Genomic DNA, 16,255 nt, shown 5'->3' on the forward strand with positions numbered 1-16,255 from the left:
TCAGAGCGTCCCTGGGGACATCCCCTGGAGGGGGTAAAAGGGCAAAGTAGCTTCTGCATTTGGTGTTCATTGGAGACGCAAACAGATTGCAGCAAGGCTGGCCCCACTTGCAGAAGATCCTTTCCGCCACTATCTGGTTGAGGGACCACTCGTGAGGTAACAGGATGGCTCTGCTCAACCTGTCCGCTATGACGTTGGATAACCCCGGGATGTGCGTTGCTATCAGAAAGTGACCCGTGGATTCTGCCCATTGCCAAATTCTCATGGTGCCTCTGCACAACTGGTAAGATTTGGTTCCTCCTTGTTTATGTACCAGACTACGGACATGTTGTCCGTCTGAACTGCAATGGTCCCTAGAGGTAGAAGGGGGGGGGGGGGAGTGTTGCAACGCTAGAAACACTGCCCTCATCTCTAGAACATTTATGTGCAGGTTGTACTCTAAACTGGACCATTCGCCTTGGAGTGTTTGTCCCTGAAAGATGCCCCCCCACCCTATCAGGGAAGCATCCGTGGTCACTGTGGCTGTTGGTGTGGGTAACACAAACGGTCGGCCGCTGATAAAATTGTGATTCTGTAACCACCAAGACAGGTGTACTTTGCAGGTGTTCGTAATGTGAATCTCGTGTGTCAGTGGTAACTGTTGGAATGACCACTGTGCGAACAGCAGCCATTGGAGAACTCTCATGTGTAGCCTCCCCATGGCAACTGCAATGAGGGAAGCTGACATGAGTCCCAAGACTTTCAGGACTAGTTTGGCTGGGGACTTTTTGGACAATAGTAGGATAGATACGTGTTCTTGTAGGGAAGCTATTCTTGCAGAGGGGAGTTTTAGTAGCAAAGAACGGGTATCTAGATCTGCCCCTATAAATGAAATATGCTGCGAGGGCTGTAACGCAAATTTTTCAAAATTTATCGAAATCCCTAGCTGAACACAAAGGCTGAGTGTGTAGTCCCTGGCCTCTATCAGTTGACGCTCGGTGGTGGCAGAAAGGAGCCAGTCGTTCAGATATGGAAACACCCGGAATCCTAGGCGTCTCAAGTGAGACGCTACCACTGCCATGCATTTGGTGAAAACCCTGGGGGCTGAGGTTAGACCAAAGGGCAGGGCCCGAAACTGAAAGTGGCTGGCTCCCAGCCGGAAGCGCAGGTGATCTCTGGACACTCTGGCCATTTTGATGTGGTAGTAGGCGTCCCTGAGATCTATTGAGCACATCCAGTCGTCCTTCTGTAAAAACGGAAGGATCGATTGAAGCGTGACCATCTGGAACTTTTCCTTCTTCACAAAGGTATTGAGAGTGCTTTGGTCTAGAATTGGCCTCCAGTCCCCTGTCTTTTTTGGAACTAAAAAGAACCCTGAGTAAGTTCCGGATCCTCTTTGGTCCGCCGGGACTGGCTGGATGACTTTTTTTCCTAGCAGCTTTGAGATTTCTATAGCTGCAGGTTCTCGCAGATGGGGTGGTACATCTGGGAATCTTTTTTGTGGTAATGGGGGAACTAAAAGGGGAATTTTGTAACCTCTGGTAATAATACTTTTTACCCAATTGTCTGAAGTAAGGTTTTGCCAGGCCTGAGGGTATAAAGCCAAGCGACCCACAACTGTCTCCACAGCAGGACAGTCGGGCCTCCTTTCAGGAGTGCTGGAAAGGCTTCCCAGGGACGGTATCCCTGTCACCTTGGTTCTGCGGACCCCCTCTGCCGCTAGGGCGGCGTCTTCCATTTCTGCCCCCTCCTCTGCCTCTGGGGGGGGGGGGGCATCACCCTGTGTGCCTGGGAAAGAGCCTTAGGGTTTGTGAAACCACATCTTTCCACCTCGTTGCCCTTTGGGGTACGGTCTGGATGGGGTGGAAAAACGGACTCCGACAGCAGACAGAGTCTTTCCCTCCTGCTCACACCGAGTTAGGGTCTCCTTTACTTTGGGGCCAAAAAGAGTGGCACCATCAAAAGGTGCATTAGTAAAGGAAGACTTGAAGGCTTCTGCAAAAGAGCACAGGCGCATCCAGGATTGTCTATGAAGAGCAATCGCTGAAGCTGCAGCCCTACTCGACCCTTTGGCCGCATACGAGATGAGCCTCATGGACGAGTTCACAATAGATGTAAGGGTATTGAGCTGTGCTGTAACCTTATCTGAGACAGCAGCATCTGTACTACCCTGGAGGGTCTCTCCCAACTCTTTGACTAGATCCCTCTGTAGTCGTGTGAAGTGTGTCAAGTAGTTCAGCGATCGCATGGAAAAAGTCGCTGAGCTGAAAATGCGCTTCCCATATCTGTCCATGGTCCTAGAGTCTCTGTTAGGAGGATGAACAGACTAGGAAGATTCGGACATCTTTTTCGTGGCTGCTGCCACCACCATAGCGTCCACTGGAACTCCCTTAGTGAGGTATGACTTATCCTGAGGGATAGTTATATACTTGTTAGGCTTCCTGGGAACTGGCTCCACTGTGTCAGGTGCCTCCCATGCCCTTCGAGCAATTAATTCCATTAACTCGTCGAAGGGCGGAGTGACCCAGGAGGAAGAAGGGCGAGCACCAAATGCCTTCAGCAGAACCGACATCCTCAGAAGGGGGTAGGGCCTGCCAATCACCTCTGTTTCAGGATCTCCAGGATGTCAGAAGAGGAGACATCCTCCGAGGGTGATTTTGGGGACCCCTCTGACTCATCTAAGTCAGTATCCGATGTTAAGGATTCTTGTGGAGAATCTAAGTGCCTCCTCTTGCACAATCTTTTCCTTGGAACGTCATCGGGGGGGGGGGGCATCCGATGAGGCCTCCGAGGAAGAAGGTACTCCCTCTGGGAGTGGCTGAGACACTGGTGCTCGACGCTTTTGTGTAGTCGTGGGTGCAGAAGAAGACAACGGACCTTTACGGGAGGGAGAAGTTGCTTCTGCTGAAGTGGTTGTCTGAGAAGACAATACCTTCCTCATAAGGTCGAAGGCCCCCGACCCGAGGAATCCCCCGGTTCCGAAGAATGCGGAAGTATCTCCGATGCGGAGGCCAAGAGCATCGACCCCGAGGACGGAGCCGAAGTGATCCGTGCCGAGGCGCCGAGGGGGAGAGTCGGCACCGAAACATCGGTTCGACTCTCGGTCCCGGAACCAAGGATAGATCGTCGGCTCCGCGAGTCCGGTAATGGTTCCGACGGAATCGAGGTCAACAGTGCCGACCGAGGAAGGGACGGTTCCGGCACCAATGGCTCCACTATCATCAGATCAACATCTCCCGGCTCCGAAGGCTGAGTAGGCCTCGGAGGAGGATCAGATGGAGATAAAGGAAGGCCTTCGAGTCTCGACACCAATTGAGAGGAGACTGAAATAAGCTTGGACAGGGCCGTGTTCTCCATTAACTTCTGCACCACACGATCTACGTCGGTGTCGGAGAGGGGCCTGGAAGATAGAGTCGAAGGAATCGAGGACGGTGCCGACCTCCATAGAGCAGGAGGTGGAAGCTCCGTCACCGGTTCCAAGACTCGAGGCTCGGTAACAGACAGAAGTTCGACACTTGGCCCTGAAGTCTGCGGAACCGGTGAACGAACCTTAAACGAAGAACTCGGAGCCGATGACATGGGCTCCGATGCCTTAGACTCCTTCGAGGATTTAGAAGCCTGGTCTGACTTGTCAAGAGCCTCTTGGAAGGCAGGCTTCAAAAGACCTCTATCCATAAGCTTCCTGTGTCTATCTGTCATGACCCTTCCACTAAAAGAATGACAAATAGAACAGTCTTCTTGTAGATGGAGAGGGCCAAGACAGTACACAGGAGCTATGGTTGTCGGTGACAGACATCTTTTGCCCACACTGGCACCTCTTAAATCCTGACTTAGTTTTTCAGACATCTCTGTAAGAAAAAGTACTGTACACTATCAATAACACTGTCAAAATAGGTTAGTAAGTCCACAGTCACAGCAATAAGATTGCAAGTATCAAATTCCTAGTTCAGTAGTAGGTGGGGTAGGCCCCAAGGTAAACCTAAACTATATATATATATATATATATATATATATATATATATATATAAATTATATATATAAGAGTAGTTAAAGGATAACCAGACCACACACACACACACTAAATACATATCTCAAAGAATCCTAAGATTTTCAAGAAAAAAGTTAGCTTATCTTCCCAGTTGGTCAGAGCTCTTCAAAAACGATGCGATCGGTTGCAGCGGCAAACTAGATCTGAGGTAGAGGCAGAAAGAATTGTGGGAGGTAGGTTGGTCTTGAGCTTCTTCTAGATGCAAAGCTTTGCTAAGTGGCCGACTCGGAGCCGAGGATCGGCTCCGACACCCATGTGTAAGAACAAACGTCGAGATTGAACACTCTCACATCATCAGTTTTAAAAGAAATGGCCACCGGTGTATGGTCTGATTTTGTAACATTATACACAAGGTGTGCAAGTAATGGCTCTATTGGTGAGGACATGATAAAGGGAATTGTTTCCCTTAGTAGAATGATTAATTTGTATAAGTTACCATTTATAATGTCAATGAAGTGCTGGGCATGTTGACCATTGGCAGTGTAGGTCAGCCAGTTTACTTTCTGATCATTCAAGCCATCCAGTAGAAAGGTGTTAAGTTTATTGGGGATGTCAGCTAAGGTGCTGAAATGGTTCCACTTGAAACCGTCTAATTACCACATCGAACCTTAAAACATAAAGAACAGAACGTCACAAACTGAGACCATCGTGACGCGTAACATTGAATATGTTTTGATATTTGGATTGTTGTATTTAGGCATGTTTGCACACTTAACATGTAGGGAATGTGTTTTAGATGTTACGCACCTCGATTATGTCAATTTTCAATGGTCTCATTTTGTGACGTTCTGGTCTCGATGTTTTAAGGTTCGATGATGTGGTAATTCGACGATTTCAAGTGGAACCTTTGAAACAGCCGTCATGCTCAGAAGTTGGCTTGAAAGGTGCTCCATAGATATCTAGAAAGTGTTTAGGTGACTTGGACATCTAGGAGCTCACATTTGATCATTTGAGGAATTTGTTGTGAGGTGATAATATCCTTGAGAAATACGGATACTCACACACAACTGTCAGTAGATCTGAAAACATTTTGAAGCCTTGTCTCTGTAGCTACACATATATGAATGTGCTGAAATTGCAAAGGTGACTTTCTTTAGCAACATCAGTACCATTCACTGCCTCCTTTCTTTCATCATGAATAAGAATTTGGACTATAACACATGGAGCACTTGTATTTCATGGTGTGGTTACAGTGTTGTTACATTCATTGCTACATATTTACAAGTTTCTTATTTAAAGTGAAAAATGCCTTTTATCAATCTTGCTTCTGTATAAGGCTTTGACTAAGTGAAGTGTCACTATGCTACGGGATTGACACTAGTTCATGCAAAGGGACATCCAACTACTTGGAAAATCAGTGCAGATCACAAACAGTAGTAGTGACTAGAAGCCCACAGAAGCCCAAATATGATGAACATTTTAAGGGATAGACTCCTGGAAGATGCCAAGATTCAGGATGGGATGGTATCCTATTATTTTCTTCAGAATGAAAAAAAATAAGAATAAACTCTTTATGAACTACTAAGAAAGGGCCTATGGTCCCTTATTAGAGTGCAGATTGAGTTTGTTTCAAAAGCTCTGCAGAAAGCAATTTTTTGTCATTGCAAAAATGTATTAAATTGTGAAGATGTAAAACTAAGCAAGAAATGGCCAGTTATTCTACAACCAATCATATAAAAACACTAAACTGAGGTGGAGCTTAAATACAAACATAATTTACAGGAATGAGGAAGGATGTGACCTCAGATTTTATGATGGAAGTGATTACTTAGCTGGTTGAAAATGAATACTTAAGATCCCGTCCAAAACAAAGTAAGATTTTTTTTTTGTTGTTGGAACATTTTTTGTAAGAGTGCTTGGTTACTTTTAAAACCCAGAAGTTGTACAGCATTTAATCAAGAAAATTTCTGTGAAATAATGTAGCATAGGCTTACCAAATAAATGCGATGCTTGTTAATGTCAAAATCACGGAGGACTGAACACTACAGAAAATTCTTACAGACGTGTACATGTTTGACTGCTGGCAAAGGAAGTGGTATCTGTCAGATACAGTTAAAGTTTGGCCAGATGACCACATAAAGTACAGTTTTGTACCTACCATAAATGTAGATGTTCGAGTGCTCATACAGCTGCAGTCATTACAGATGGGTTATCCTGCCGTCAGGCGGGTACTCGGTCGGCCGAATTCCAAAGTCTAGGTCCGGCGTCGGTTGTCGTTGCTTCTTCCCTGACGTCAGTGCGGCAGGGGTATAAAAGAGGCAGCCGACGCCATTTTCTTCAGTTTTTCTTGCCCCAGATGTCAGGTGCCCCCAGAAGGAACTGAAGATGCAAAAACCAAATGGCTGCAGGTACACTGAGGTGCCCAAAACACACAACAGCAGCAAAAGTAAATTAAGGCACCAAAGTTACACACTGGAAATCAGTCACTGTACTTTATTGCAGAAGACAAACGGTAAGCGCTTTCACAACTTAATGTTGCTTCATCAGAAGCCTTAATTTACTTTTGCCTCCAGAAGGAAGGCAAAACAATGTTATGCAAATATGCAATATAGATAAATCAAAAAACAGTAGTTGCAAGCAAATACATCCATAAAAGAATACCCCAAAAAGGTTGTATGATAAAGGTGTTTGTCATAAGGCCTGTCCTAAGAGGGGACGGAGGGGGGGTAACCTGGACTGCAGCTGTATGAGCACTATAACATCTACATTTATGGTAGGTACAAAACTGTACTATGTTCATCGTGCATACAGCTGCAGTCATTACAGATGGGTAGAATCCCAAAGCTAAGTAAGGGTGGTAGGCACGAAGTAGAACTAGGAGTAGCGAGGATGCCCTGCAGGACAGCTGTGGCAAAGCCCGCTCTAGATTTTGAGTATAGTGGAAGGTGGTAGTGCTTGGAGAAAGTGTGCACTGAACTCCAAGTAGCTGCTTCCAAAATGTCCTTGGTAGGGACCCCCCTGAGGAAAGCTGCAGAGGTAGCTGTGGCCCTGGTGGAGTGGGATCTGATGTATGCAGGCACAGATTTTCCATGAAATGAATAACGAAAGCAAATGCAGTGGGCTATCCATTTTGAAATTGTCTGTTTGGAAATGGCCTTTCCTTGAGCACCTGTAGCATAGGACACAAAGAGTTGCTCAGATTTCCTGAATGGCTTTGTTCTGTCCAAGTAATAACAAAGTTGTCTGTGAATGTCCAAGGAATGTAGTAGTCTCTCCCCTTTGTTCTGTGGATTTGGATAAAAGGTAGGTAAGTGGATAGTCTGGTTCAAGGCTACACTGGATACTACCTTTGGCATGAAGGTAGGGTTGGTTCGTAAGGAAACTCTGTCCTGATGGAAAATGATGAATGGTTGCACAGCCATGAGGGCCTGCAGTTCCGAAACCCTGCGTGCTGAGGTGATAGCCAGAAGGAAGGCTGTTTTTCATGACAAGTATTGTAGCTCTGTTGAAGAAGCCGGCTCAAAGGGAGGCAGGGTCAGCTTTTCCAATACGAAGTTGAGGTCCCAAGCTGGAACTGATGGTTTCCTTGGGGGTTTTATATTTTTTGCCCCTCTGAGGAACTGCCTTAATAGGGGATGTGTGAATAAAGGAGGGTCTGTGTTGTATTGTGCAGAAATGGCTGAAGCGTGGATCTTGATGGTGGAGAAGGAAAGGCCACTGTTTAACATCTCAGCTAGGTACTGTAAAATTTGAGGTACATTTATTACCAAAGGATTCTGGCCCTTTGCTTGATTCCAAGAACAAAATCGTTTCCATTTGGCGGAGTAGGCTTTTCTAGTAGAAGGTCTTCTGGCCTCGAAGATGACATCCTGCACCTCCTTGGAGAGGAGAGTCTGTTGGGAAATTAAGGTATTCTCCATGCAGCTAGATTTAGGGTTTTGAGCTGGCTGTGAAGGGTTTTGTAGTTGTGCTGGGACAACAGAAGAGGGACTAGAGGTAGGTTCCATGGTGGGGAGTGTGTCAGGCTCTTTAGGAGCGGATACCAGTGTTGTTGTGGCCAGTCTGGAGCAATGAGAAGCATTTGTGGCCTCTCTGCTCTGGCTTTTAATAGAACTTTGGTCAGTAGAGGAAGAGGCGGGAATGCATAGACTGTCAATGTTGTCCAATTGAAAGAGTGCGTCCACTTTCCAGGCCTGTGGATGATAGGTCCTTGAACAAAATTTTTTCAACTGGTAATTTCTGTGGGTAGCAAATAGATCTATGTCTGGCTGTCCCCATGCCTGAGTTATCTTTGAGAAAACTTGAGGATGCAACTTCCATTCGTGTGGATCTGTCATATTTCTGCTTAGGTTGTCTGCCAGTGTGTTTTCCTTCCCTGGCAGGAATTGTGCCTGTGGTTGAATTTGCAATTTCAGTGCTGTGTTCCATAAGGTCATGGCTTGCCTGCACAGGGTGTATGAATGAGTTCTCCCCTGTTTGTTTATGTACCACATGACTGTGGTGTTGTCTGTCATTATCAATAGCTGGCCTGGATGCAGTAGGTCTTTGAAGGTCATAAGAGCATTTTGCACGGCTAGCATCTCCTTTTGGTTGATGTGTAGGTGCTTCTCTTTTTGGGACCATTTTCCCTGAATGCACTGATCTGCCATGTGTGCTCCCCAGGCATAGTCGGAGGCGTCCGTTGTGATGATTTGAGTTGCTCGAGGTACACAGAAAGGGAGACCTGTGTTTCTTTGGCATGCTTGAGCCCACCACAAAAATTCCTTTTGAAGGCATGGAATGAGTGGTATAATCGTTTCCAAGCTGTGGCTGTGTTGAGACCATAAGTTTTTTAGGTACCATTGTAGTTTCCTCATATGCAGCTTTGCACATGGGATTAGTAGGATGCAAGATGCCATGAATCCCAGAGCCTGCAGGACTTTCCTTGCAGTTAGTCTGGTGAAAGTTGCCATTTTGCTTAAGTATTGAAACAGTTGCCCCTGTTTGTCTGGCGTGAGGTAGGCCATCTGGGTGGTTGTATTTAAGCTGGCACCCAAGAAAATTATCTGTTAAGAAGGTATTAGTTTTGATTTCTTTTTGTTCACTGTGTATCCCAGGAAGTTTAACAGTTTTATTACAAACGCCAGATGCTGCAATAGAATGTCCTTGCTGTCCGCTTGGATCAGGCAGTCGTCCCAGATATGGGTAGATTTGTATTCCTTGTAGTCTGCAGAAGGCAATTACTGATGCCAGGCATTTTGTAAACACTCTGGGCGCAGTAGATAAGCCAAAGGGCAATGCAGAGAATTGGTAATGGGTTGAACCTGCAAGAAATCTGAGGTATCTTCTGCAATCTTGTCTGATAGGGACATGCAGGTATGCCTCCTTGAGGTCCAATGTTACCAGCCAAGACTCCTTGCCCAGCATGGGAAGAAGCTGCTGTAATGTGAGCATCTTGAATTTTGGCACCTGTAGATATGTGTTTAGGATGGATAGGTCTAAGATAGGTCTCCAATCTTTGTCTTTCCTTGGTACCAGGAATAGTCTGGAATAAAAACCTTGACCCTTGTTCTTTTGCAGGTACCTCTTGAATCGCTTTCATATCCATGAGAGCAGAAATTTGTCTTTGTGCCTCTGCCCTTTGATTTTGTGGCAGGTTTGGCATGCCTCTCATTTTTGGAAGGGTGTGAAAGTGGAACCTGTAGCCTCTGTCTATAATGTCCAGAATCCATTTGTTGTCTTTTGTAACAATATGCCAGTTTTTTGAAAATAATGCTAGTTTTCCGCCCAAAGGTGCTGCCATTAAAGCTTTGCTTGCCAGGCATAGGGGGAAGTCATTGTGTCTGTTTTCTAAATGACTGTGATCTATCTTCTCCACCTCTTGGGATTGGTGCTTGCCACTGTCTTGCTCTGTAAGATCCTTGAGGTTGTCCTCTACCCCTTGGGTGCCTGTATCTGCCCCTTTGAGGTCTGTCCGTGGCTGGAAAGGACCAATTTTATGAAGGCCAGTTTCTGCTGAAGCGTGGAGGTTGTACCTGTAGGAAATCTTTCACTGTTTGCATAGATTTCGCTTTTTCCTCCATTTTCTTTAGTACCTCCTCAGCTTTAACACCAAACAATACATCTTTTTGAAGTGGTGCATCTAATAACTTTTCTTTGACATGATCTGGTAAGGTTTGCTCTTTGAGCCAAGCATGTCTACGTATAACAGACCCCATGACAGCAGCTCTACATGAGGCCTCTAAAGCATCAAAACCACACTGCAAGGTATGTTTACCCACTTGCTCTGCACCATGCAACAAATCCTGCAACTCTTTCAAATCTGGTTGTTCTGTTTGTGTCATTTTGCTTTTCAACTGAGATAACAAAAACTGTTGGCACTTTAACATATGGAATTGACAGTTTAATGCCCTCATGGTTAAAGTGGCAGATGTATACACCTTTTTCCCCCACCTTTCTAATGCTCTGGAATCTCTCTCTGAAGGTAAAGGGTTTTTAGCAGTAGAGGCCTTTATTCCCTTGGGACCCTGTGAAATAGTTTCTGGGTCAGCAGTATGGCTTTTATAGAGGAACTGGTGAGAATCAGGGATCCGGTAATACCTGTCTGGTTTAACCGGGGCTGGAGGAAAAGAATCTGGATTAAGGCTGGCTTCTGCGTATACATCATCCAAAATATCTAAAAACGGAGGGATAGCCAGGGGCCTATGCTGGGGGAGCAGTAGAAAATCCCTGAGCCTTTTCTTGGAATCTGAGTAATCTTGGCCTTCCCAGTGAAAGTGTTCCCTCAATGTATGCAGGGTTTCCCCAAAAGAGTGGTCCTCAGGGGGGGGGAGACCGAGGGAATACCTCAGCATCAGAGTCTTCGAAAGGGGAATAGGCATAATCCTGGTCCTCAGAATGTTCTGAGGTAACAGAAGCCTGGTCTGAGGAAGGGTAGTCTTCCTCCAATCTGGGTCTTTTGTCAGAGGGGGGGTTGAGAACCCCCTGATGAGAGTTATCAAATCCTCAGCCATTTTGAGCATCTGCTTTTTAGGCATGGGGCCTTGAGAGGTGGTCTGAGGACCCTGTTTTTTTAGTTTTCATGGCTGCTTTAGATTTAGTGAAGGATTTAATAGAGAAAGTGGAAGGCCTGAAGACGCCTTCAGAAATGGCAGGCCTGACTAAATTTTGACTTTCCCTGCCAAGAGTGGCGTCGGTATCTGCAGTAGGAATGGAGACAGAGGAGCCTGCGACCTCGGGTACTGAAGTCACCGGTAAAATAGTTTCATTGGTATTCAGGGGCTGCGTAGGCGCCTCGCTGAGAACCGGAGAACTGGTAGTCGGCCTAAGCGTGGTCTCAGTACTCGGTGCGGACCTCGGATGTCGGTCCTTATCTTTGCGTCTTTTGCTTAAAACTGGTGTCTGTGTATCCGACGACATGATATAATTAATTTTTTTGCCAAAATAATGAAGGGCGAACTCCGCCCGGCGCTTAATAGTGCGCTTGTTGAACCTAGCACAAAAACGGCAGGCCGAGACGTCGTGGCCTGGGCCTAAGCAAGGTATACAGAAAGAGTGGAAATCCTTATGCGGTATTTGCTTCCCACAAGAAATGCAATTATTAACTTTGTCTGACATCAGTCTGAGACAAGAAAAGTTTCCCCAACGGGGTACTTAGCTTTAAAGAAGACTTCGGCTGAAATACTTTCGTAAATCTCAGGAGCTGGCCGACCGGCACTTGCGAACTGCTTCTGCTTCGGGCACCGCGCAACAAGAAAGACTGGAGAAAATGGTGTCGGCTGCCTCTTTTATACCCCTGCCGCACTGACGTCAGGGAAGAAGCGACAACAACCGACGCCGGACCTAGACTTTAGAATTCGGCCTATCGAGGACCCGCCTGATGGCAGGATAACCCATCTGTAATGACTGCAGTTGTATGCACGATGAACATCAAGTCAGTCAGTGCTACTCCCAAAAATGGTACCTGCTGTAACAGCTTTATCCAAGTTGAGCAAAGTGATGTCTTAGTCCATTACTATCTATCTGCCTGTATAATTTGTGATTAACCAGATATGTCATATTATAGCAACTGCAGCTCACTATATCTTTATGAATTAACTCATTCACTCCAATGCAGCTCAGGAAGTTTGCACTGTAACTTCCAATGGGGCAGCCCAAGCCTTTAGAAAGAATCAAATTATGTCCTCACATTTCAAACAAATGTTCATATTTCTTGAAACATAGGGGTTTATGAAAGAAGTATAAATGGCAAACTCTTCAGTACGAATTATTTTTATAGTGGTAGTATTTTTATTTTTTTAGGTTCTAGGTCTTAAACCAAATTTTATCAGTAAACACAGTAACATTTGTAATACTTTGTAAACAAATTACAATATCTCAGCAACCACTCAAGTTATACACATACTGTTATAGTAGCAGTTTATTCATCTAAAAGAAATTTCATATGAAGCTGAGCTATGCCTGTGCTATTTGGTTGTTGAGATGCACCTGGAGGCATCACTCTGATGTAATGAGTTAAACTTTCACAGAAATGAGAATTATTAAAAAAATCTTCCACAGAAATGAGAATTATTAAAAAAATATGTCCTTATCCAGCTTCAAGGGAGCCAAAATGGTGATATTATTAGCCAGCAAAGGGAGACAACTCAGGAGCTACAGTTAGTCATATTCTGTAAAAACAAATGCATTCTCATTTTTTATATTACAGCTTCAAAATCAAAAACTACTAGCCTACACTGAAAAGGAGGAAATTAGGCATTTCATGCGTTAACAATTTTGCTCAAGGAATTAAAAAAATACCACTTAAAAAATTTCAGAGTAATCATGAGCCCTACTTACATTTGCATTGTTAGTGCCTGGATGGAATTTTCCCTTGTATCGAAGTTACTCTCTACAAAGTCAGGAAGGTCAACTGCTTTCAGTGAAGAGGCAGTAGTGGTCTGGCTCTTTTCTTCTGTGTTGATAGACACAGATATGGTTCCACAAGTGTGGGAATCTCCATTTTCTTTGTGTTGTGAAACACAGTCGTCTTCACATTCATTAGCTGGACCCCAAAAGAGACTGGCACCTGAAAAGGATTAAGTGAATAATAGGTATGCAATAATGAAATTGCCAGAAAACAACTGAAATAAAAGATTTTTTTACTGTTAAATATTCTCTGAAAACATAGGAACAGGAGAGTGTACCTTACTCAATTTCTTAACAAAAAAACTGAAGTAGAAGCCGCTCAGTTACTTCTCAGCAATCCAATGGAAACCCCCACAGCATTCTACTCAACAACAAATTTGATGATGCATACATAGGCAAGTAGTACTACCTACCACAGTGGAGGAGGATTACTATACAAGGTTATATGCAGTCTTATACCAGCTACAGATAAATATTTGAGATACTTGGACAAATGCTAGGACAAGTAACCACAACCTAAGAAACGTCTCATCATCATCTGGGCAGGGAGGAATGATAATCCTCAACTTCAGAATACAGCAACTATCATTTAAACCAACCAAAATGACTATCCTCAATTTATTCTGGGTCAGTTTTTCTTTCCTATATATGGACCAATACAGCATACATCAAGAAATTAAGCACCTTACCAAGTAAAAATTCAAAGTTAGCCTTTAAAATGATGTACTACAGTGCAGAAATACTTCTCCCCTGTGAAACCTCAGGAAATCAGACTCCATTAATTTGATTCACAGCAACTCTCCAAGAGTGTAACAGTCATGCAATGCAAGCTAAACCTTGCAAAAGGAAGCATATCATGAGCAATTTTATGTGCTGACATACAAAACCAATATGGAAGGTTAATTGGCAATTAGTACAAAATTACATAATTCTTAAGAATTTAAATATTTACATATCGTGTTCAAGGTTAGCACAAACATTTGATGTCGGGGGACTAAAAAAAAAACTCCTTAAAAAGAGGAAGCAAATCTTGATCATTCTGTACTTAATATGCTAGAGATGATCAAAAGAAGTTGTGAACAGCTTATCAGTTAACTTGACAGTGAAACAATTTTGAACCAGTTTACTACTGACCCTTTTTTTCAAGAGGGCTGTCAAACTGATGAATAAATATATATAAAGCACACACCGTATACATGTACACTTATTTCAGTTTGATAAAGGGTAAGTGAACTGACTAGTCAACAGACCCTTTTCAGCCACAAACTGGTTTCCATGGTGAAAGAGACAAACAGAAAATTAAACGGACAAAAAAATGCAGAGTTGTACACACCACAGTAACAAAGCAGACAATACATTTCTGTTATTTACAACTACAAACACAAGTGGTGATATTGATAGTATGCACAATTAAAGGTTGTTAAAGTCTACTAGTAGAATTTAATTATTTACTGACATTTGGTGATCAGGAAAGTCCAACTGGGTCACAGACCCCCCTTTCAGTGGAGGCCCAGGGAGAAAAGCCCCACAATACAAAGTTCAAGTAATAAAAAGTTTAAGCAGACCTAATCAAAATGCTTGAACATTATACTTTTGACTCACGTTGTCTTAGATGTAATAATTTACAACAAAATATTATCTATTTACAGCAACTGAAACAAATGACAATTTGGAGAGCTGGATAGATATAATTGTGTTTTAGAAAACAGGTAGTGTTAGATCTTTCATTGGATCAGACTTAAGGTTAGTAGATATGGGTGATGGGTTGGTAGGGAGAGGGGAGGATAGAATGATGGTTGTAGATTAAGGCAAGAGAAAGGTGAGTTAATGGTATAAGTGTATCCAGGTCAACAGTGAGGTCAGAAGAAGGTTAGGGGAAGAGGAGTTTGAGGTGGATTAGAGGCTGAGAGTAGTGCTTGTAAGCTCACAAGGTAATGTTTACATAGAGGACCAGCCAGTATATTGTATTGACCGGGATAACCAAATGAGTTCTGAAAAGGGCAGAAAAGAGTTAAGAGGAATGCAAGGAGAATGGAGATAATTATGGAAATTATGGTACACGTGTTTGGGAGCAAGAACTTGCAACTTTTGAGAAAGTAGCATTTCAATGTTAGTTTGAAAATCTTGAGGGATTCAATGCTATAAATTTTAGATGGCAAAGAATTCCATAATTTAGAAATAACAGGAGAGTAGGCACTTTTGGCTGGCTCTTTTTGTGGGTTTATATATTTGCAGGAGGATTTTGTTAGCACAGCAAAGGCTTCTGGATGGGGTGTAAGGTAACAAGATAGATTTTAAAGCAGGGCAGATATCTGGGTTGTATATTGTTTTATGAGCCAGAGAGAGTTGTACTAGGTTCAGGTAGTCAGGAAATTATAACCAGCTGAGTTTATGTAGGGCATCACAATGGTGGGTACGATAAGATGCCCCAGTGGCAAATTTGGCAATTCTATGATAGCATGATTGAAGCTTGTTCAGGAGTGTTATATGAAGTTTAGTGAAAATAGGGGCTGCATAAAGAAAGGTAGGAAGTAGGAGGGTGTTAGTAATGGCTATTTCTAGTGAAAGTATCCAAAAATTCTTTGTCTCTTTAAAGTTTACCTAGTTTGATGTGTTTTTTTTTATTACATCAGATATGTGTTGTTCATAGGTGAGCTTGTTGTGTATGGTTATTCCCATGAACTTTGCATGACTGACCATTCGATCTGTGTGTTATTTTGAAAGTATATTTTAAAGTCAAGTGTAAGTGACTTTGATGAGAAAAGTAAAAGCTTAGTTTTTGTTTGGATTAAGTAGTAGTTGTGAATTGTTTAGCCAGGTTTCGACAGAGGTAAAAATATTTTGAGTAGTGGTTAACAGGTGAATGGGGATACTTGAGGTGAAGTTAATGGTGGCATCATCAGCATACTGGATAATGGTGCTTTGAGGTGAGGCAGTGTGAAGTTTGTTAACAAATGTATTAAAAAGCAAAGGTCCCAGAATGGATTCTTGAGAAACTCCGGTGCTGTTTATTTGGTATTTTGATAAGCTAGTTTGCCATTTGACATATCGCTGCCTTTCTGTTAGGTAATTAGAAAACCATTTTAGAGTAGTAGGGGAGCAACCTAGAGTGGAATGTTGTGATAGTAATTTGGAGTGAGACACTGTATCAAAAGATTTTGATAGGTCAAGTAATAGCACAGATGTATATTGACTTTGGTCCAAAGCTTTGTAGATGGTGTCTATGAAGGTTAATACTGCTGTTGTGGTACTATGTGCAGGACAAAAGTCATGCTGTGTGGCTGTGAGGAGGTTGTTATTCAGTAGAAATTTTATTAGCTGTTTGTGAATACATTTTTCAAGTATTTTGGAAACGGGAGAGGATAGAGATAGGTTGGAAGTTAGATAGTTGATTTTTTCCAC

At 43.4% G+C, this 16,255-nt stretch overlaps 1 protein-coding gene across 1 annotated transcript in view; it reads right to left on the reverse strand.

The window, feature by feature from the left end:
* The window catches only part of STIL (STIL centriolar assembly protein), a 1,728,658-nt gene that overhangs the window by 297,340 nt on the left and 1,415,063 nt on the right, over window positions 1-16,255 (reverse strand). Inside the window, exon 14 of the mRNA XM_044085829.1 lies at window positions 12,785-13,013. Within this exon, the coding sequence (XP_043941764.1) occupies window positions 12,785-13,013 (229 nt within the window). The remainder of the gene's footprint in view (window positions 1-12,784; window positions 13,014-16,255) is intronic.

Source organism: Protopterus annectens, chromosome 10.part0 (genome assembly GCF_019279795.1).
Source record: "Protopterus annectens isolate FY-2018-M chromosome 10.part0, PAN1.0, whole genome shotgun sequence".
Lineage (NCBI taxonomy): Eukaryota > Metazoa > Chordata > Ceratodontiformes > Protopteridae > Protopterus > Protopterus annectens.